A 24561-nucleotide genomic window follows, 5' to 3' on the forward strand; every position below is an offset into this window, starting at 1 on the left:
ATTCTTTTTTTTTTATTAAAACATAGAAAATTGATGAATCATAAATCTATTCCGAGTTAAAAAAATGATTATATTAAATGAGTTATAAAAATTCATACCTTTATTTCGTTGATCTTCTTTCCTAGGCTTTAATTCGCATAAGTATCCAACAATAAATAACCTTCACATACAAGTTCCATTTCTCCAGTATTGTACTTTGCTTCCATATAAGCACTGTCTTGTTGAGATAGTTACTCTTAAAACAACAACTAAATTTTTATATGTATTCAAATAGGAGTGAAACTGTTGAAATCGGGGCGAGATATAGCAACACAGACAAATCTATCATATATATCTAATGTATTATTAGTCCTTCAGTCTTTGCTATGTTTGCAAACTAATCTTTGCTATGTTGCTATGTTGAAAACCTATAGTTGCCCACTTCAATAATCGATAAAAATTTCTTCCTCTGTTTTAGGCTCACGTTTTCTAAGTGATTTCTGATTCCAGTAATAGAATTAATCTTTATCAATAATTTAATCTGTTTTCATTCACTTCACAGCTTCTGTATTTCTGTTGTGTCCATTGTGGTTTCAAAAACTGCGTTTTGATCACATGTTCGTTTATTTCAGACAGACTTTTCCTGTATCATTTTGTATGATATAGAATAATAGTTACGTCCCGAATGACTATTCCCCTTGCATAAAAACAATCATAATTTGTAAACCTATTTGCGGGGATATCAGTGCAAGGACCTAAATGACTTGGAAATAACTTGAATTTTTTTAAATTGTCGAGAATCTGGACAACATTTAGTCCAATTTCGTTTTCTTTCGGGTGATATCTTATAAATTTTTGTCTTGAAGGCCAGCTTTGTGCTTTCGCTTTGTTTTTCTTGAGAGCATGTGATTTAAACCAGCTGGTAATCTTTTCTTCAGGCGATTAGTGGTTTTTTTAAAGTGGCTTCACTATATTTTTGCTGCTAATTTCATTAGTGGTGCTAACGTCTTTTTTTTTCCTTTACAAGGTCCTAAAATCTTTGTCTTTGTGAACAAGTTTACAGTTCTTCTCCATTAAAATATTTGTTGGGGACTTTAGACAGAACTTATATAGGCTAGGTGAGCCGAAAATTGACATTTAAGTTTTCCTTCCTTTCTTAGTTCTCACCTATAGCTCCAGTATGAACTTATCCATTTACCTCAATATTCTGGGTTCTAACTGATTATACTGCTAGAATGTATAATGGTTAAGGCTGCACCAGGCTTTGTGTCTCTAAATATTAATTCTGAAATTAAGACTATATGAGCAATTGTAGGTTGCTTTGCCTTCAAGTTGTCCCGGGTAATTCAGTAAAGCAGTTTAGGATTAATGATTTTCCGTTAATTTTTTTAAACTCCGGAATTTTATCATTAATATTTTATGTTACGATTTCTTTTGGAATGTCTCTTAATAGCACTTTGATAACTACCGCTACTAGCTTCGCCGCTTGCATAAGGTAAAAGTGATACAGCATTTTTACATCTTGCAAATAAATATCTGGTAATCTTACAAAATCATCTGGAAAAATGAACTTATGTCTTGCATATCATGTGCCTTCCTGTTAATTTCCATTTCCGCAAGCATTCAAATGAATTAATTAATTCGGATTTTGTAAGTATCTTCGGCAAAAACGTTTCTTCCGGACCACTGGTGCTGTCTTAGTTTGTTTCCTCATGTCGTCATCTTAGTCTTCTGATGACAATGAAGAATAATTTTTGATGGTTTCGATGTCTACAACCTGAATTTTTTTCCTACCACTAAAAGTTTTCCATCATTTAGTTTATTCTCGTCTTTTGCTTTACTCGTAGTCATCTTTTATGGCTTACTTATACGGCTTTATTATTTAGTTAGTTAGCTCAGTCCTTTGTAATTCAATAGCTTCATATTTTGATCTTCCTTACGAGTCGCTCACTTTATCATTCCAGTTTTTTATTCCAGATATGCCAAGATTTTGCTTAGAGAATTACTAAGCCTCATTTTCTTCTTCTAGTCTTCTTCTTCACGAAACTGGAATAATTCAAGGTGCATTATTCCAGTTCGTGATGTCGCGAATTATCTTTTAGTTTGAATCATTCTTTCTCAATTTTATTAATTAATGCTTCAATCAGCTTTTCAGGCTTATTCTACTGAAATTCTGGATTGCTATCTTCCTCAATGTTCTCAATATCCGTATAATCAGCTTCTTGATCCATACCAATTATGGTTTTTATAAGCGTTCCGAATTCCCCTATACTAATGAAGTCATGCTACATATTACACATCCAAAACAAACTTGTACTTTTTTTTTTTTTTTTTTTTTTTTTTTTTTTTTTTTTTTTATATAAATGTAGTATCTACACTTGTACATATACTCTTGTTGAACTTGATATGTTCTTTCTGCATTCACGCTTCTGTGGATCAGGGATGGCAATAATGCAACGAGTGTACGATGTAAACTGTAGAAATTGAAAGAAATTCACATATTTCATATGAGACGATAAAAAAATCTGTAGATTTTCCATTTAGATGGCAGCTTAAGTTCAGTCATAAAAATTTGACCATTATGACAGTACTGTTTTCATTCATAGCTACTAAAATCACTCTTATTTCTCATTTGATGCGAGTATAATATTTTGAAATATTTTTATAACATGTAAGCCAATAAGAATAATAGATTTGTTATTGACCTATGATTTAAAAAAAAAGTCACTTCATTAACAGCTTTTTTATTTAACTTAAAAATATTCCCACACACACACATCATAAAAAGTGGTGGATTTCAAAAGTGGTGGATTGTTACAGAGCATTTTTGAAACGAATGTCGAGGCATAAGTGACTTAAATGGCGCAATTAATCTGTCAAGTTTATGGACTGGATTTTTTAAAAGAGTGAATCGATTGCGTGATTTACTACCTTTTCAGATTTTGATGCAAACGATTCGGACTAGGATATTCTTAGTAAGAGACACTATCCACAGATGTCCTAATGTGGCATTTATTTTCACAGCAGTTAATCGTGCACATATAATTTTAATCACAAAATGTTTTAATATACACACATATTTTGGCATTTTAAATTAAAAAAATCAGTTCTTTAAAAATGATAAAATCAAATATGTTATATGATTATCGACCTCTACAAATATGTTTAGAAGAATTTTATACTCATTATAAAAAATAAAACACAGAAATTTTGATTCCCGTGTAACAAAATTTTACCGAGATATTTACTTTTAAAATTTCGAATTTTGGACGTCATGTTTTAGCTTCCTTGGTTTAAAGTAAATCAGAATAATTCGAGGTTGATTCCTTTTCGCTTAAATGTCATTCAGTAACATCCTTTTGTGATTTACTAGTGTGTAACTTTCTTTAATTTAAAATTTTGCTTTAGTTGTTGTGCCAAAAAAATTTTCATACAAGTAATTTATAAAAATTTTCAAGCTCTATATTAATGCTCTTTCAAGCATTAATATTTTCATGAACTTTTATTATTTTAGAATAACAATCTATTAATACAAAAAATCTATTAATTTAGAAAGGCTATTAATTTTTAATGACTGAAGCTTAACAGTACAGTCTATAATTAAAAAACTGTAGGTACTATTTCGTTTTGAGGACCGTAAAAAAATTGCAGCGAAAATATATGCGCCAAATCTAGCAAACGCGCCCATTTAACAGCGCGTCAAATCTAGCGTAAGCGCTGATTTCAGATTGCGTAAGTTTATATAGTTCTATATTTCTTAAGACGCCATTGAAATACTAGTTTAATTTTTAAATCTTTTTTTGATTTTAAATCCTTTTTTGATATCCTATGGATTTAACAATTTGGGAATTGCCCATGACGTAAAGTCTGCAATAGAATTTTGGGTAAAGTGCAGAATAACCCACTGCTTGACGCGTTTTTAAGAATTGCAGATACCCGGTATCCATGTACACAGGGACCTATTTTCACTTAAAAAAATCCCAGAATTGCACAAAATTGGCACTGCGCACACCCTTGACTTTATCTATGTACACATCGACCTATTTTCACTTAAAAAGTAAAAGAAAATTGACAAAAATCCAATTGTTTTTACCCGCGTAAAAAGCGGCAAACAAATAAGTGTGCGATCCTGCATTTTACCGAGAATTTTTTCAAAGAAAAAGCATCATTCATTATAGAAAATTATGTTTTAACAACCAACGAGATGAAATTTTGCTTTAGCGATAACTCAGTAGCGAAATAGCGATGCAGGCATTCATTGAGTTATGTTTAGCAATTTTTATATAAATTATAATAATGATCTAAAATAGTTATTTACTTTTATGCTTCCATTTAGTCATGTTTAGCCTATTTTATGTAGATTATAATAATAAAAAAGTATTATATGAAACTAACCTTTCATCTAAATTAAAACTTCAATCTTAGATAGTTATTTACTAGTATTATACTTCCTTTCTTGCATTAGGGTTGCCGCAATTATTTCTGGCTGGCATCAACAATACTTTGGCTACCACTGGCATCAACAATACTTTGGCGATTTTTTACGGCCCTCAAAACCGAATAGTACCGAACTCTATTTCAAAGTGACAAGTGAAACCAGTAATCAGAAAAACATGAAATTTTGTCGCGGACTTAATGAAGGGATGAGAATTTCTTTCAGCGAAAAAAAAAGAAATTAGTTATAAATAGCAATATTAGAGGGCGTTATATTAATAAATTATACATATATCCATACCTTTACAAGAGTTTTATACAGTTCTATACAAAAAAAAAAAAAAAAGTTCCAAATTATGGCCATTATTTTCAGCTACCATCTTAAATCGCAAGCTAGTATATTCCAGATTAGACGAACTGTGCTGGGAAATGGCATGAAATGCTGGCTTTAAGATCAGGCAAAGTTCTTGGATTTTCACGACTAACCATATGTTTCAAATGGGCCTAGCGCCAAAAATCTTATGGACTGAAGTCTGGGGATCTTGAGGCCGCACATTACGAAATTGCCAACACATTCTTCTGTAAAATTATATTTAAGGGCGTTCGTAACTCACCGTGCGATGTGAAGCGGAGATTCATCTTCCATAAAGATTGCGCATGCAAGGCACTGACGCACTTGCAGAATTTCGTTCTCTAACAGTGATACATATCGCTATTCGGTGATGTAGCATGTCACTAGACCTGTGGAACATCCACGCCATACCGTCCCTTTTGATGAATGCAATGGAACCTCTAAGACAGGACTTGGATTTTCTGATTCCCAAATTCGGCAGTTGTGAGTACAACGTCCAAACGAAAAGGCGCTTCGTCTGTTCAGAAGCTATTCCAATGCCATTCCGTATCGACTTCACAGCGAGCAAAAACCTGAAGTGAAGACCGGAGTCAAGCCTCAAAATCATGTGGAAGCAACCAATGCACTAGTGAAAGTTTGTAAGAATAATATCGGAGGATATGCTGAAGATCTCATGGGCAGCTCAGGGTGGTCTCTCAAGCTCCTCTGTTATACGCCGGACACTGGTGCTACCCTGAAAGTTTGAAGCTGTGTCCTCTACACATGGAGGTAGGAAGTAAGTTAACGCCTAGCCTTTCTTACCTCCATGCCTCTACGACCTGAAGCGCAACCTCCTATACTGCTTCTGCAAACAGATTTTCTTCCTCTTCCAGGACGAACAGAAAACGATCCTCCTTCTTAAAATTTTATTTCCATTTCCCGAAGGGTTTTAAGATTCATTGGACCTCTTAAAATCATCTTCAGAGTCCGAAATTTCCGTAGAGCAGCTACTGCGGAATTACTGCTTTGGTAAAATAATTTTACTAACAAAGAGCGATCTCGTGAACTTATTTTATAACAGCTGCTGCATTGTGTCGACAATGATTTAATCTTGAAATAAGGCCCTTTAATTATAGACACCCTAAATTTTCTAGAGCAAGAATTGCATAAAATTGTATTGAAGAAATTTTATACTTTCATAGTATACTATTTTGTACTCTATAATCCTTTTTACAAATATTTGCATAGCAATGCTCTTCACTTAATCTCTCGTCATCGAAAACGTTTTTCTAAACTGACATTTTTTAAGTTACGTACAGATGCAAACATTTAGCTTTTCTATTCGTAAATGGCCCCCGAACATGCTTTGATAATTTAAAATTAAATACCTCGAAGAATTTTTGTTCGAGCGGAAGTCAAACTTTGCATGTTTTATTTTTCACACTGAGTGTAAATTTATCTTACATCTAACCACAGGAACTGAAGAACGTATAAAAAATCAGATTTCGTAATTTTCATAAATGGATTTTTGAAAAATGCCGAAACACGAACATTTGCGTCATTCAAAACATTTTAATAGTATGTTTCTACAATCAAGGAAAAAATAATATCTGAATATGGACTTTAGTAAGCACAGTAAATGGATACAAAATATAATCTGCGATCTGCGCACAGAATAAGATTTTTGACCAACTTTAGAATGCTGTATTTACTTTCTAAGAAAATTTTGAGTATTACGCAAAATATTTCAGATGAAAATATTTCGTGCAGATGTGTCCAGTTATGATAACATTAATCTTCAGTATTTCATTTATTTCCTTTTGAAAATAATAAACTTCTGCACCGAAATGATCTTTCGCAGGTGGCCATTTAACGAGCTTCCACTCAATCGACGATGTCAAACTCGTGCAAGAATATCTAACTCGTAATGTCCAGTCACGTTTCTTACACATCGGACTTGGAAGACGCAAAGATGGTAAGATTTTGGAATTTTCATTAATACCTATAACGCATCATTCAAAATTTTTAAAAAAAATTTTAATTTAAAAATTATTGTATAATGTTGCATATTCTTAAAAACAACTCATTTTAGGCTGATGAAATGATGCGTTTCATCATTTGTATTTCCTATAAAATATCTAATATTTTTCTTTTTAATTTATTCATCATATGTAATAAAATTAGTTATTTTTATTCATAAAATTAATTTCCACATCTCAAAAAATCATTATCGATCTTATGACCGCAGATCAATAGCTAAAATACAAAAACTGACAATTTGTAATTGCCCCAAAACATAAACATTTTATAATAGTCATTTCGTTCAATTTTGTAAAGTCTGCAACAGAATAAAAAAAATTAATTTTTGGCGAAGGGAAGCACATTATTACACAGATCTGAACTATCGATAGGGCTTGCTCACACTTATTCTAAAGCAAAAACACTTATTTTGTTAAATCTAATGATTTAATTTCTTTATTTTTAGTACCTGCAAAATCCGTACCATAACTATAACATACCACAACCTATTAGATACTTCACAAAATAGCATGAAGTATATAACAGGTTATCGGAAAAGAAAATTAACTGGGAATATATACATATTTCAAAAAAAAAAGATAGAAGCAAAAATTCGAAATATCGGAAGCAAAACTATAGGAGAAAAATCTGAAGCTATTTGGAGAATTCAACAAAAAAGAAAATCATCACGAAGAAATTAGATAACATCGACAACGAGAAAACGAGAATGCAGAAATTTCGGAAATAAATATTGAATTGTCAGAAAAAAATAACAATTCTCCATATGGGAAAAAACGAAAAATCTTAATATGATTTGAAAATCATTATGAAATTATAATGATGGAAAATATGGAAACACCTTTAAAAAACATGTTTTTTTTTTGCTTAATATGGTGTAGGAAACCCGTTGGCATCCAAAACAGCTTGCAGTCTTCTCGGAATGGATAAATACAGTTCCTGTATGTTTGCCAAGGGAATATTATACCATTCTTCCTGCAAAACGGTGGCAAGTTCAGATAACGATGTTGGCGGTGGATAACGAGAACGCACTTTCCGTTCCAATGTATACCACAAAGGTTCGATAATATTTAGGTCTGGTGACTGTGGTGGCCAGGGGAGATGGGACAACTCATCCTCGTGCTCAGAAAACCAGTCCTGGACAATGTGAGCTGTGTGAACAGGGGCTTTGTCGTCTTGGAAGACACCATCACCATCGGGGAACAAAGTTTGTACCATGGGATGAATTTGATCGGCCAAAATGTTCACATAAGTCTTGGCAGTCATGTGCCCTGACACAGTTATCATGGGGCTAGCAGAGAACCACGATATGGCTGCCCAAACCATAACAGAACCCCCGCCATGTTTCACTTTTGGCAACAAGCAGTCTGTATTATAGGCTTGAGATGGCGTTCTCCAGACGTAGACTCGGCCAGAAGTGGGAAACAATGTGAAAGAAGACTCGTCAGACTCGCTTCCACTGCTCTATAGTACTACTCGCTTCCACTGCTCTATATAGTATTACTCGCTTCCACTGCTCTATAGCCCAGGCTTTATGACTTAAACACCACCTTTTCCTGTTACGGGCATTAGCATCACTGATGAGTGGCTTCTCAATTGCAGCACGGCCAGCAATTCCCTGTTTATGAAGCTCCCTTCTAATTGTTTTGGTACTCATAGGGTTCGGTAACACAACATTCATTTCAGCAGTAACTTTTGCAGCTGTGGTCTTCTTATTTTTCGTCACAATTGCCCTTAATGATCGTCTGTCACGATCACTCAGAACACACTTTCGTCCGCGCTGTCCACGATGTTTTTCCGCTTTTCAAATATAAGGAATAAATCTTCGATAGAGTACCTCTTGAAACACTAAACACCTCGGCTACCTTGCTTACGGAAGCACCTACGATACGTGCTCCAACAATTTGCCCACATTCGAAGTCTGTTAACTCTGACATAATGCAATGACAACCTCACATAACAGTACTCCGACAACAACTGAACTGTTTAGCACATTTACGAAGTTGTATAGGTGGCGTCAGTAGTCAAAAATGCCAGCGCCACCTACATATTTCATTAAAATCAATCTTTCTTTTCAAACATGCATTTCACAAGGTGTTTCCATATTTTTGTCCATCCACTGTATCATCTGGTAGTCGTATAGCAAGGTTCTTTAATATACTGAAGGTTAGGCCAGGAAAGAAAAAAGCATGCCATTGGTTGCTGGTAGTGACGTCACCCGAGTGAGCCTGAGTGTCAGCCATGAGTGACAAGATACATCTGTCGACGCGTGTGCTGCATGATTTCAGTAATGGAAAAAATGTAAACTAAAGCAAAATTATCATTTTACATGTAGTATGTATAATCACATACTGGAAATACCGGGTATATACTTTCCGATTAAATATTTTGTCAAAGCAAATGTTTATTTTATATTCAGAATTCGTACGAATACTAAAATAATTGTAAACATCCTTTTCTTAAAGGAAAGCATTAGAATATGAAAAATTATATTTCGGTTAATGAAACTAAATATTGTAAAACGCGGTATTTTTAAATATTTTTACGTTGTATTGCCTGCACTTAATAAATCTTGTTGAATAGAATACATGAAGGCAGAACTGCCAAAACCATGGTAATAACATAATCAAAAAGTATTTTCCCATATGTTTTCATTGCTCATGCATTTTTTTAATACAAATGAATTTTGATACTCTGTGAGTAATATATGATCGTGATTTTCAGTTTAAATTACATATCTCAAGTAAAAATATATAAAAAATGATTTGAATCACCAAATTCATACTTAATTAATATAAAATTCTACAAATTTCTTTACCACGTCTGTATACTTTTTAAATAGATTTATCACATTTTTTTTAAGGTGAAAGGTCACTTATATTGATTTACTTTAGATGTCAGCAGAAGCACATATATTTTCAGTTTTATCTAAAAGTACTCTTTCCCTAATTCTTAATTTCAATTAAGCCTGCGTACAAATTAAATATTTTTAATAACTATTGTATTTATATCACCTTGTTTCTTAAAGTGGTTTTTGTTATACTCGAAATAGTGTTCAGTATTTAAATATTTTTCTTTCTGTTATAATTAAAAACAAATTATATGGAATCAAAATTAAAAGCATGCGCAGCAATTAAATAACAATGAAGAGAATATTTTACTCTTTCGCTAATTGTATTCCAACACAATACACATTTGTTTTCCTTCAGAGTCAAGCATGGGGAAATTCACTTAGTTAAGTTAATTAAATTACATCACACATATGATTCAGTTAACACTAATGGGAATATGTCAGTCACTGATTCGATATTTGCATGGTAGTATGGTCGAGAAACTGTTCTTCCCTCAGGGTGAAGCATATATCAGTTTACTTTGTACGCAGTGCTTAACCCAAACAATGCATCAACATATAGAATTACTTTTTAGATGTAAAAAAGTAACCAAAACACATAGGCATGTGATTGAAGTTGTATAAACAAATTTAATAATTAGCTAATCATTTAGGTAGTCAATATTTGTAAACATGACACTGAGTTTAAATATCTCATTGTGATATAAGTCTCATTCACAAAATGAAGATTATGGTAAAAAGTGATTTAATATGAGAAAAAATTTTAATTTAAATGTAAAATATTAGTAAAAAATACATATACTAATGTACAATTACATATACTAATGTATCCATTCGATCACAGTTATGTATGAAAACTACATAAATTCATTAAAAAAAATAAGCAGATATTTTATCTGTATTATTTTTATCTGTATTATTTTTTATCTGTATTATTTTTATCTGTATTAGTATCTGACTAACTCTAATGTGTCACTGATGACTTCAACTAAATCAGATGTGTCACTGTGTGTAAACTGAGTTGCACAGTCTATCTTACCAGCTTATAGCCTTTTCTTTTTTGGGAACAGGGAAGCTAAATTTTCCAGTGCTCGTTTCCTTGTTTCGCGAGCCCGACACCTGCTTGCTCTATCTCTTTTTAGCATAAATTTGGATGAATCATTCGTGTCAGAAATATTTCTCTCCAGATTAACTTCAGTTTTCTGAAGTACAACATATATAATGTATTGGTGAGTTATTTTCACACGATCATGATGTAAGATGTAAAGTGGGAACAGCATTGGCTTTCAGCACCCTTTTAGAAGTTGAACCAAGCAATTCTGCGTTTAGATCCCGTACGTAGTCATCAGGTGTAAAATGAAAAGCACATATTATTGCATTTTCGATGTTGGAATTATCTGCTTTTTTGCAGCGAACAATCCATAACTTACGAAGTTCTGGATCACTTGGAAAACGATGGTATGTGATACCCTTACTTCTAATTTTCCTTCTAAACTCTGACATAACGATACAGCACAATTTGAAATTTCTGGTTAAGTATAATAGCAAATCAACAACACAAATCAAATGAAACTGTTGATGAACGAATGCAAAACAAACGCCAAGAACAAACGACTGTCACTCATGGATCTTATAAGAAATAGACTAACCCAAGCGGGTTTTCTCCCTCGTCTGAGGCGTTGCCGGCTGTCACCTTGATCACATCCGGAGGAGTAGGGACGACTTGCAGAAATTTAACATTGGTTGCCTAATGCAGCGTATATAATTGTCAAGATAAAGCTGGTTGTAGCGCATTATTTCACAAATTAGAATTTCGACATATTTTTATTTTTGAAATTGAGATTGATTTTTAAAAATTTAGCATATTTATCAAGCATAATTAACGTTCAAAATAATTATAAAGCTATTGCATGCTTTCAGGGCTGGATATTTTTTTAACTTTTCCTATGCTGTAAGGAAATTTGTAACTACTTCTTTTAGAAAATAATATTTTTAATCTGAACTAATAGAAAATTTCAAACAAGCAATTTTCTCTTGCAATTTTTATGCTCTTTATTGGTGTAAATAAGTGAAAAATACTAAAATATTTAAAAACGAATTTTTGAAAGATTTGGTTTAAATTCTAAGTTGTGCTGCTTTTTTAAAATTATAGATGAGTATTATAGCACAATTTCTATAAAGGAATTTTATTTCAATTATATTTCATAATACATCGTAGTGATAAACACTTTTGAGTCCTTAAAAATTTTTATACATTTAATTCTAATATTAAAATTGTATTTAACCGTAATAATTAATTTTGCTTGTATTTTATAGTGATTATTTTTTAAAATTTATTTTGAGTTCTGCATAAGATTTTTTATATTTACTGTTAATTTAATTTATTAGCCCAAAGCGGCGGTATAGAAAGGCTGCTAGTTTCGAAGCAGCATTTTGCGCTGTTTTACTATAAATGTCCGTGTCTTCTTGCAACAGAGTCGTAGCTAGGGTTTTCAGCGCTCAGCAACAACTGAAGATTTCGCGCCCCCTCATGCTTGCCAAGGATGGAAAACATTTAATTCTAAAATGTCGTAACATCAGTTTGGCGCCCCTTGGATTCTGCGCCCGGGGACAGATGCCCCCCTCTAGCTACGCCCCGGCCTTGCAAATTGTTGTTATCAAATATTATCGCCCTGTATTATATATAAAGAAATTAAATAATGAAAAATCTGCATGAATACATGTATGTTTCTTGCACTGTGACAAAAACGACAGTATTTAGAGCCATCAAATTTTGAATAATGTAATCCTCCACCCAAACATGGGCATCTGGACGGCCAAATTTCGAATTTGTTTTAATCTATTTCACATTTTGTAAAACTTTAACGAATTTTTGATTAACAAACTCAACGAGTTCAGAGCGAGCACTGTACAGAAAATAACAGTTTTATCTCCAGTGCGGAAATTCTAAAGATATGCTGTTTTCAATTGTATGTGGTTTACGGGCGAAGAACATGATATTCAATAAATATAGGTAACACGCAAAACTAAAAAAATGTTCCTTTTGGGCGTAATATAAAATGTGAGTGCTTCTAGATTTTATTTTACCTTTTTTCTTTTCCTTCATTACGCTCAGAAAATTTTATGCTCCGAAATTTATGAATTATTAAAATAACTAATCCACTTTAATGTTAATAATTTAATGATCATATAGTCAAATAAATATGATCGTTTCGTAATGTTATTATAGTTTGGAAAATCACTGCCTGAAAATGTTTATTAATTTTTTTTTAAATTATCAGATCTTGTTTAATTTTACCTTATTTATTTCAAAGCATCACGTACTATCAATCTTATTTAATTTTACTTCATTTTTACGAAAAATTAAGTTCATAAATTTTGTGCTTAGAGTTTTTACCGTTTTACCAAAGTAAAGGTGTTTTTACAAGAATTGCGCGTGAAAAAAATGCGTGAAATGCAGTAAAAAGTGCTTTAATGAGACATATTAATCCTATTTGGAAAAAACTGTGGCTATCATAATCTCATCACTATACAACGTATCACATTTAATAATTAAAAAGAGTTATGTGATACAAACGCCATAGGTTTCAGTGTTAAAGTAAACCAGATCGTCCCTACTCTTTCTTGCCGACATGTCGGTGACGCGCGCCCCGCCCACTGGGTTAGTCTATCTCTTATAAGGTCCATGCTGTCACTCACGTGACGTCATGCGCACACGGCATAATTTTCTCCCGGCACTACGCATCGCTCTTGGGCCACCCCTGGTCGTATAGCTATTATATAGTTACAAGGCATAAAAGTCATTAGATTCATTCACACCTGTGAAACAGAGGTTAAGTTGTAGCCAATCAGAGAAGGTAAAGTTGCGCATGCATTGAATTCGCAGCTGACTCCGTCAAATCGCCGAGCACATGTTTGCATTTGCTTCGTTAGGGATTGGTCGGTTTTTATGCGAGGTTGGCATAAAGTTCTACAGCTAGAATGTTATACCTGTTTCCGTCACAGAGCTATGGCTAGTTGTTCAACAAATAAAATTTGGCTTATGGAACCTGGGCAGTTTTACCATCGTTTGAAAGCCTTTTAATTTTACAAAAATAGTTGGTTAATCTTTGAATTATGGTAACTTGGCGATTTTTTGGCGAAAATTTGGCGGCCAACCCTGCTACAGCAACCTGCTAGTTTTTTTTGGGGGGGGACGCCATTTTGTTTTCACAAAGTAAAGGGCATGTTTTTTTTTTTTTTTTTTTTCTCCTCAACATTTTTTTCCAACAATCTGCTAGCCGAATTACGCTTATTCTAGAACTTTTGTGGAACAAAAGTGCTTAATCTTGACGAAGATTAGGTGCGAAATTGGGAGAAAGTGCAGAATCGCCCACTGCTTGCCGCGTTTTTAAGAATTGCACATACACGGTATCATCCATGTACACGTCGACCTATTTTCACTTAAAAAAACATCCCAGAATTGCACAAAAATGGCATTGCGCACACTCTTGACTTTATCCATGTACACTGCTAAAGTCCTAGCTAGTAACCTTTATCGCCTTACCAAAATGTCGCCAAACTACCTGTTACCATATTCCAAAGATTAGCTAAATAGTTTATTAACTGTTTACAACGAAATGCTTTGGGGAAAAAAAAAAAAAAAAAAAAAAAGATATTTGCCTCTAAGCATCATAAATACCGTTTATGTAAAAAGGTATTTTGTATTTGCATGTACCAAATAATATTTCTCTTCTGTTAAACCAATGCTCTCAAGCTCAAATTGCGTGCGGGTCGCATGCATAATATGAAAAGTACTGAAGGCGAGATTTTTTTTCCCCTACAAAATGAAAACTATTACTAATGAAATAAGAAATATTTAATTTTTTTAATTTCGATTTCTAAATATAAAATATGAAATAAACAGCAATAAAATAATATCATAAATGAAAAGTACTGATATTAATTTTTCTATCTGAAATATTAAGTTTGGTACCTGCAAAACATGTTCGTTGGATACACTTTGTAATTCAAGAATACTGACAGCTAAATTAATTGGTATTAAACTGGTAAACTGGCATTTCATTCAAACATTTCTAATAAGTTTAATTAATCATTAAGTAATTCACTTTATTTTAAACTAAATAAATTATGAAAACATTCTAAATTTTCAGAGAAACGTTTACAAGTAGGACAAAACTTGATAATAAATAATGGCAACTTAGTTTCCTTCTGTTATTTCTAAAATTGTCCTTTGATGCATAAATAAATATCCGATGCGGACACCACATGACTTCCTTGTACGGTCTATTAAATCACACACATTTTTTGCTGCATTTCATTTAAATTTTTTTCTGAAATTTTCTTAGAGATATATTTCTCATTCAATTAATTCTATTCTCACTTCGCGGGAAGGCAAAAAATACATAAAAACTCAAAGCAGTTTTTCGGTACACAAAAATGAGAAGCTTACTCTTGGTCCCACTCCGCAGAGACATTAAATTTAGTGCACAAAGTGACTTAAATCCCTATTCTGCTAAGTGTTTCATATGTAAACAAATGGGGTATCCTTAGGCTTAGCAATTGTTGATAATTCAATAACTGTAGCATGCTGATTAACTAAACACATAAAAACTTTAACCGGAACATAAGAACAACATAATTCAACTAGTTTTAAAGCAAAAAACCCACAATTTACAAAATTAAAAATGGAGCTCATCGAGGGTACAAGAAAGTAAAAATATATATGACTGTGTTTAAATAATTATAAGCTTCTTTTTCGGCACTTGATTCCGTTTCTGATAAAGTTTGTAGCCTTGGAGAGAAATATCTTCAGTTTGATGTTCATCGATCATATCTTCAGTTTCATCATTCATCGATTCTTTTCTCATTCATTTTTAACTATGGACAGAAAAAGCTGTTCACATATTTAAAAACAAAGGGATTATTCTTGGTACAAAAAATCGTAAATGAGCTTATTTATTTTGACAAGCTCAAATAAAAGCTCATAAAATCTGCATCTTCTCAACTTTGAATGAGGTTTATATCACGTTATAAATAAATTATCTTCATTTATAGATTTTGAGTTATTCATGTTCGTTTATAAAGTAAATTAAAATAATATAAACTCGAACTTCAGATAAATTAAATCTTGAAATCTCTGCAACACCATAATTGCACCAAATATAGAAATGGCCTAAAATTGATTCGGGGAACCGCATGCGGCCCTAGGGATGCTAGTTTGACCATTGCTGTAGTCTATTATAAGTCTATGTATCTACTTCTATCTAACACTTTTTGACATTTAATAAAAACTTCGATATTTATCTAAATTTCAATTATTTTTAGGAAGCTATGCATGGGTTGATAACAGTCCGTTTGATTTCACAAACTGGGGAATTGGAGAGCCTGATCACAGTGATCGTAACTGTGTGGAGATGACGGTAATTGATGGTAAATGGAATGATATCGATTGCGATGAGATGCGTAGAGGATTCATATGTTCTATTTCTAAAGAAACAGGTAAATTTTACTCTGAATTCTTCAGAAAGCTCGAAATTTCAGTCAATACAGCATTAATGTATATTCTGTCAAATTTTATACCGCTTTTAAAATGCATCTTTTAGTTTATCGCAGGATACTTAATTATCTTGAGTGAAGCTTTTTGGCAATTTTGTTTATATTCAAATAAACATCAGTTTTGAATTAAGACATGCTGTCTAAAACTGTTCAATATAAAAACTGACATTTATTAATATAGTATTCCAAATATTAACATATTTTATTTTAAAATAAAAGCATTTTATTTTATTTATAATGTAATAATTAAATTTTTAAGCTACATAAAAAATTACAGCTAAGTCTTTCAATTAGAGTAACAAAAATTACGTGTGTTAGCAGTAAATATTAAATTTTAATCATTTTCTTTATTTTAATTTATTTTCAGGCAGCTTTTTAGAACCAATGGCAGTCAATGCTACAAAACAGGAAGAAAGTAAGTAAGATATTTTTGATTCGAGTTCTGAAAATGAGTTGTTGAAGCACTTTCATTTAACTTCCATTATTAATTTTGTATCAAATATTTTCTTCCTGTCTTGCAATTTAAAAACAATCAGTTACCAAGAGTATTTAATTAAAAAAAAAAGTTTTTTTTTTTTTTTTTTTTTTTTTTTTTTTTTTTTTGAAAGCACAAACTGTGTCTCTAAATAATTATATTTTTTCTCGTGTGGAATTCCTGTTAACGTAAAAGCACATAGTACCTTTTTTTTCCCTCGTTTAATGCAGTTTCAAATGCAAAACATGAAAAACTCTTGCTTTCTGCAAAATTTAAAAATATATGTGTGTGTGTGATGATTTGGGAAATGTCGCACACGTGAGATATTGAATCATCAATCATAATTGCAGCCGTAACAGATTTAATAAGAAGTTATAGTCACGGATTCAGATAATATCTCTTTTATTTACTTAAACTTTTGTGGCGACAAATAACTTGGCACACTAATCATGCTTGTTCCAGAACATAACATTTACATTTTTGAGATTTTTTGCGGTCAGAAGAGAAGTAGCAAGCAACAGATAGATAAGCCGAAAATCAGGAGCGTTCCGAACGCAATCTTAATTCAAAGCGCGTTAATTTCGGTTTCAGTACCATTTGATTGAAAAATTAATGAGGGAATAATAATAACCAAATTAATTAATGGAAGACATTTCAATGAAGACAAACGATTAGAACATGGAAGATTTTACAAGTATTTATAATTCGTCACGGCATTTGTACTAAACAGGCGGCTCTGCTTCTGCTCACGCTACTCGTCTCGCATCTAAAAGGTGCTTCTGATTTATCGCTTTTCGCTTTCGAAGCTGGTAATAGAAAGGATAAGGTAACTTCTGTATTACGTCATGGCTACTGGATTTCTTCACGGCTTCAAGGGTTCGGCACTACATTAATAAATCTCTAAAATAATTATTGGCTGAAGTCTTATGTAAGATGTTTTCGTCAGAATGTTATGTAAATTTCATATGATATGAATTAATCTAGACATGAACTAGTCCATAAAACGTTATTACAAGCAATGACTATATTTAGAATAGAAGGGCGAAATACCCGAATTAAAATGAAGAATTAAGAGGTTGTTGTTAATTTATGCTATAATTTTGATTTAGATATTTTTTACAGCACGTATTTTGCCTAATTATATAATAATAAATTTTATATCTTGAAACTGCTCACAGTTATCACATTCGTTTACATAAGCTAGTTTTAAAATGAATGTCATATAAATTGAAAACAGCAAGTGTTTGATAACAATGAATGATAATTTAAATAAGAAAATCATTCAGTTTCAAACATATCAACCGAAAATAAATTCTGTCAACAGACGAATTTTCGGAAGTTTTTTATGTGTTAAGCTTATTATTCATAAATACGTCGCACACTTTTGCTTCAGCTGTGTTTAATCAGCACTTCACACTGGTGTTTGTCTGACCACCAGTGTGAAGTCAGTTCCATGTGTCGACTATCACCGCTGTACGTGAAGTTCGGATTTTTCAACTATCTCCGATATGACGAAAAACATACTTTGGAGCTGCATTGGCTATGCCAGATGTCTCCATTAGTTCAGATTATTATTTATTTATTTACCATCAGATGAGCAGCTGCACCGCCTTTAAGACATTCTTCAAAGTTAACTTTTAAGTGCAGCCGTTAAGTTTTCACGTGTTTTTTGGGCTCAAAGTTCCACTAGTCTAAGGAATCGTCCTATTATTTATTTTTGCTTAATAAGAAAGAGCTTAAAATGCGTTTCAAAAGCAATCTTGGGGTAACTGCCTTTTTTGTTGTCTTCTTGGGAGTGGGCGGGAAGATTTATTAATTTCCTTTGCCATGCTTTCAAGAAGGCCAACTCGTTTTTGGCCATTATGTCAAAAGAAAAGTTACAGTAGGCCAACGAAATATCGCTTCAGAATTTTCGCACGGTTCTACGTCTACTGAAATCATCTTATAATGGGATAGGGAGTTACATTACTCAAGTTTCGCATAAACTTGAGTTGATTGTATTAGAAATTTTGGTGATATATATGTGCATCGTTTTCACGTATAATTTTAACGGAATATAGTTTTATTCTGAAAATTTTATTGCGATTCTAATTGAGAAATAAAAAACTATTTATTCACTTAGATATTCAACAAATTGTTTTTATTCTTTTTCAGTTATAAGCAAGAAGTTAACAGCTGGCGGCATTTTCGGCATCGTAATTTGCATACTAGTAATACTAGCAGTGGTAGGAGTTACAATTTATTACTTGTATCCATCCAAGAAGATGAAACCTTATTTGCTAGAAACTGAGGCATCATTTTAAAGACCTATAAATTCATTATGGTGCATTTTTGCTTTTTATAAATAAATCCTATTTATTGTAAACCTTCTTGTTTTACTTTATTTATTTTATAAGCATTTGCTAGTGAAAAAAGACAGTTACCCTCTTCCTAGAATTGATGACATTCCGGAAACTCTTTCTGGAAACAAGTGGTTTTCGACCCTTGATCTAAGGAATGGATATTCGCAAGTGGAGATACATCCTGATCACCGAGAAAAGCCGACATTTACTACGGGACAAGCACTTTGGCAGTTCATGGTGATGCCGTTTGGATGCAATGCACCGGCTACATTCGAACGCCTAATGGAGACTATTTTGAAAGGTCTTTCTTACGAAGCCTGTCTGATATACCGGGATGACATCATCGTCGTCGGGAAGAGCTTTGAAGAACATTTAGAAAATCCTAGAAAGGTACTTCAGAAACTAAATAAAGCCAATCTAAAGTTGAGTCCCTTCTAAATGCAAATTATTCAGATAGGAAGTGACTTGCCTCGGACATGTCATCTCTGCTGAAGGTGTGTGCACGGATCCTGAAAAAGTGTCAGCCGTTAAAGATCCCGGATTCCGAATGTCCTTAAAGAACTACATAGCAGCCCTATAGGAGGTCACTTCAGAGTAATGAAGACCTTGCAGAGAGTTCGTGAGCGCTTCTATTGGAATAATGCAAAGGATGACGTGCAAACGTGGTGCCGACCTTGCGATGCCTGTGCAAGTCGGAAGGGACCGAAGAAACGCAGCCAAGGCAGGCTGCAACGTTACACCCTTTGAGCGTATCGCCTTCGGATTATTCCAGTAGAAGCTCTCAAGAACTCTCTGCAAGGTCTTTATTAGTCCAAAGTGACCTCCTGCAGGGCTGTTCAATAGTAAAGGCAGACCCGTTTACACCGCTGCGTATGCATTTCTCCAATCATTTTGATTGCAAATTCATTTTGATTGACATCTGCAATCCGGCCGACGTGCGGTGACGGATGACGGACGGAAGGTATTTCAACTATATTCAACTTCTATCCGTTGTCTGCGGATGCATTGGGATCACGTGGTAAAAAAGGAGCAATCAGGTGTTGTCACCAAAAAATTTAGGCGGCAGAAGTAGTGATGAACGCTGAAAGAATATTTTGCTAAAAAATACTTAATTAACATTATTATAGCGAGAAGACACTTACTGAAACACTTACACTTCTTAGTGAAAAAGACAACAATTAGCTGGATTTAGTTAAAAAAAATGGAGGAAAATAAGATAACTGCAACTGCAGTACTAGTTCGCAGAGAGCAGTGATTAATGTCAAGAAAATCAGACCCAAAAAATATAATTCCAAGTCCATGAAATAGCAAAATTTGTCCTGACAATTATTTCCTAGTTCTGCATACACATTTACCTTTAATGAAAATGAACGTCTGACTATATCAAACTGCCACAGCAAATCAGGTATGGCATTAAAAGATTTGCTATTTTTTTCTTTTGAAACAGGTAAAAACTAAAAACGTTAATTATAAATTAAATTTGATTGCCTTTTAAATATTCCACTGCATTAAAGAGTATGTTAAATTTGTAATTCTCTATTTATAAATATACCTTTTTGACTAACATATTGTTACGAATTTGGTATTTAAAAAGCTAATGTTAGTTCAATTTTAAATTAAATGGTTTTATTTCTCGCGCAGTGCAGCGCGTGACGAATATTAAAAGAAAGCTAAGCCGGAAAACTGAAAATACAAGAGCGCGTGCATTAAATAAATAAATATCTCTTTTTGATTTCTAGAAAGTACTGGAAAATTCTAGCGCGTGATTTTAAAAATCTTATAAAAGGAGGGAAACATCTCAGTTTGTAGTAGTTGCTTAGTTTGTTGTTGTTTAGAAAACTGCTCTAGTCGATTATAGCGAATTCGCGGATTAGCGTTCTTTAGCTGTTTTGAATTACGTTCTATTGGACATTTGAGTAGTTAGAAGATAACTACTGTGATACTATTGTGATACTGCACGATTATTTGAGGACGTTTAATCATATTTGTTGTGACAATAATAAATTTTTGTTCATTTTGCATCGGACTTGTGCATTCATTTCATAACGAACCCGTACGCACGCAACAATTTTTGGTGTCAGAAGTGGGATTTGAATGCCAATAACAAGAGCGATGGAGGAGCAATTGAGACAGCTCATCAGTGCTTTTGCTGCATTTAAAGAAGAAATGAAAGAAAAGATGGAAGCTGGTCATGAAAAGATGGAAGATTCCGTTAAAGGAGAGATGAGATCTGTTAGGGAGGAAATGGAATTGGGCCAGGAATCCGTTAAGGAAGAAATGAAATTGGGCCAGGAATCCGTTAAGGACAAAATGAAAGCCGTTCAAGCTGGTCAAGAAGAAATGAAAAGAGAAATTACCTGCATAATAGAAAATAAATTTGAAGCTATGGAAGGCAGAATTGACACAGTTGAAAATAAAGTTGGACAAATTGAAGAAAAAGTTTCTTCCGTAAAAGATCAAATTGAAGAAAGAGTTTCTTCGGTGAAAGAAGAAATAGAAGAAAGAGTTTCTTCTGTAAAAGAACATATAGAAGGAAGAGTTTGTGCCGTCCAACACCAAATCGAACTACAAATTGATGATAGGGTTTCTGCAGTAGCCAAATAGCCAAGTGGATATTAGTGCAGTAGCCAAGTGGATATTTTAAAGAAATTCGTAGCGACGGCAGGGAACAATAGTGATGGTTTTAAATTTTTACCCATGCCTGCTCGTCCCTCTCTGAAGTTATCCACTTATGATGGGAAGACCTCCTGGCAAGTGTATAAAACACAATTTTCTATAGTGGCGGATGCGAATGGATGGGATTCCCAAACTAAGGCCTGTCATCTCGCCGCTTCGCTGAGAGCAGACGCAGCGGATATCCTGCAGACGCTTCCTGAAAACCAAAGACTTGACTTCGAAGCTCTATCCGGCGCATTGGAGCTGCGCTTTGGCGAGAAATGTTTAAAAGACTACAGCAGGTTTCAATTAAAATCCCGTCAACAGAAGCCCACCGAATCACTCCAGGTACTCGCCACAGATGTTCAAAGGCTGTCCCACCTCGCCTTTACGGAGTGCCCGAGAGAAACGAGGGAAATCCTGTCCCTGCAGTACTTTATCGATGGCATCCGGGATCCCGAAATACAGAAGGCTCTACGAATGGCGGATGTTAAAGACTTGAAAAGCGCTTTAGTGTACGCCATGAAATTCGAGGCAGCCCAGCAAGCCACCCGTCGAGATTGCTACCCAGTCAGAGCTGTGCGAGTCCACAAGCCAGGGGATCAACTGATGGCTCGTTTAGATGAATTAGCCAGACAAGTCGACGATTTGATACGGAGTAGGAGCGAGAACAAAGTGGCTCTAAGGTGTTGGAAATGTGGTAGTGAAGGTCACATACGACGGAATTGCAGAACACCCCGAGGTACGGAAAATAAAACAGATGATTTTACCAGACGAGTCAGTGGCTTGAGACGGAACAGAAGTGAAAAGAAACCAGTTCTAAAGTGCTGGAACTGCGGTGTTGGAGGCCACGTGCGAAGGAACTGCAGAACTCCCCAGAGCACGGAAAATAAGACAGACGAGTTGAACAGACATTTAAATACTCTCAGACGAAAAAGGAGTGACAAGAAACCAAAATGCTGGAACTGTGGATCTGAAGGCCACATACGAAGGAATTGCAGAACACCCCAGGGGACGAAAATTGAGACCATTTCTCAGCAACGATGCAGGAAACAAATGAATGACCATATCGAGGAACGGAGGGTACCAGAGAATGAGAAACCTTGTTTTAAAGCGCTTAAAATTTATACAGTGAGTGGCAACAGTAACGGACTGTCCATTAATGGGAATATCGATAGAGTTCCTTGCAATATGATCATTGACACAGGAGCTAATGTTACCATCATTAGGAAAGATTTAGCTGAACAGTTTAAAGATAAACTTATTTGGACGCCATCCTGTGTTACCCTTCAGACTGCGTCTGGTGATAACATCGACATAACTGGGAAGTTAAACGTAAGCATCACGTTTGGAAGTGCCGCCTACCATCACACGGCTTATGTGGCGCATATCACAGATCCATGCATACTCGGATTAGACTTTTTAAGGAAATACAATTTTTCCTTAGACTTGAAAAACAACAAACTGCTTTCAGCATCTGGTGACATGACTATCCATCCTCAGAAGAGATCCTCACCTGGAAATGCCGACGCCTTATCCGAAAGACCCAGCTCGGGAAGCCGCCGAAATCATGCTAGGGTCGAACAGAAACGCAAGACTGCCAGATATTCTCCATCCCAGAAGCTCTTCGGCCGAGACCTTCGTCTGCCTTGTGACCGCCTGTTTCATCGCCGTATGGATGCGCCTTCATCGCCTGAGGAACACATGCAAGATGTCAAGGCCCGTTTTGAAGTGATGCGCCGTTCCACACGAAAGCGAGTGAACTAGCGACGGAGAAAGGGAAAACCAGATACAACACAAGAGTTACTGGACGTAGATTCAACAGAGGAGACAAGGTGAGGTTGTGGAACCCGATTTGACGAAAAGAACTCAGTCCTAAATTACAGCCACCTTCGGATGGTCTATATACAGTGCAAAACAAACTCAATGACGTCGGATCCGTAAGTCTTCGAACTCTAAACCTAAAGTCGTTCATTACGACAGGTTAGCTCATTATTATGGCCATAGTACATAATGTAAATAATTGTAAATAGTATAAGACCATGGTCCATTTTGTTTTTAAATTTGTATTTAGTATTTGATTTGCATTTAGTATTTGATTTGTATTTAGTATTTGTTTTGTATTTTGTATTTAATACCATTTGATTTGTTTTATTTATTGCATTTATTGTTCATGTTGTTTGATATTGTAATGTAATGTTTATGCCACAGTTGTAAGTTTAGCTTCCTGTCCAGGGATTGTACTGCCCGGGACGTGCAGTCCTTGGGAAGGGGGCAGTGTTACGAATTTGGTATTTAAAAAACTAATGTTAGTTCAATTTTAAATTAAATGGTTTTATTTCTCGCGCAGTGCAGCGGGTGACGAATATTAAAAGAAAGCTAAGCCGGAAAATTGAAAATACAAGAGCGCGTGCATTAAATAAATAAATATCTCTTTTTGATTTCGAGAAAGTACTGGAAAATTCTAGCGCGTGATTTTAAAATCTTATAAAAGGAGGAAAACATCTCAGTTAGTTAGTAGTTGCTTAGTTTGTTGTTGTTTAGAAAACTGCTCTTGTCGATTATAGCGAATTCGCGGATTAGCGTTCTTTAGCTGTTTTGAATTACGTTCTATTGGACATTTGAGTAGTTAAAAGATAACTACTGTGAGGTATTGTAATACTGCATGATAATTTGAGAAGATTTAAGCATTTTTGTTGTGATAATAATAAATTTTTGTTCATTTTGCATCGGATTTGTGCATTCATTTCATAACGAACCCGTACGCACGCAACAATATATTTGTAAGCACATGAAATACATTTTTAGCAGCCCGTTTAACTTCAATCGGAACGCCACTTTAAAAGATAACGGTTTTTGTAAGAAATATCCTAGAAGCTGAAGAACAAACTCTGGTGAA

At 34.1% G+C, this 24561-nt stretch overlaps 1 protein-coding gene across 2 annotated transcripts in view; it reads left to right on the plus strand.

Moving 5' to 3' along the window:
* The window catches only part of LOC118192260 (macrophage mannose receptor 1-like), a 111900-nt gene extending 92870 nt beyond the window's left edge, over positions 1–19030 (plus strand). For both annotated transcript variants that reach the window (XM_085818571.1, XM_085818572.1), the window contains 4 exons: positions 6606–6719; positions 15960–16133; positions 16558–16605; positions 18820–19030. In XM_085818571.1, the coding sequence (XP_085674697.1) occupies positions 6606–6719; positions 15960–16133; positions 16558–16605; positions 18820–18968 (485 nt within the window). In that variant the 3' untranslated portion in view covers positions 18969–19030. The remainder of the gene's footprint in view (positions 1–6605; positions 6720–15959; positions 16134–16557; positions 16606–18819) is intronic.
* The last annotated feature ends 5531 nt before the right edge of the window (positions 19031–24561 follow it).

Source organism: Stegodyphus dumicola, chromosome 6, assembly GCF_044657685.1.
Source record: "Stegodyphus dumicola isolate Sdum_Otavi_A_Nest chromosome 6, ASM4465768v1".
Taxonomy (NCBI): domain Eukaryota; kingdom Metazoa; phylum Arthropoda; class Arachnida; order Araneae; family Eresidae; genus Stegodyphus; species Stegodyphus dumicola.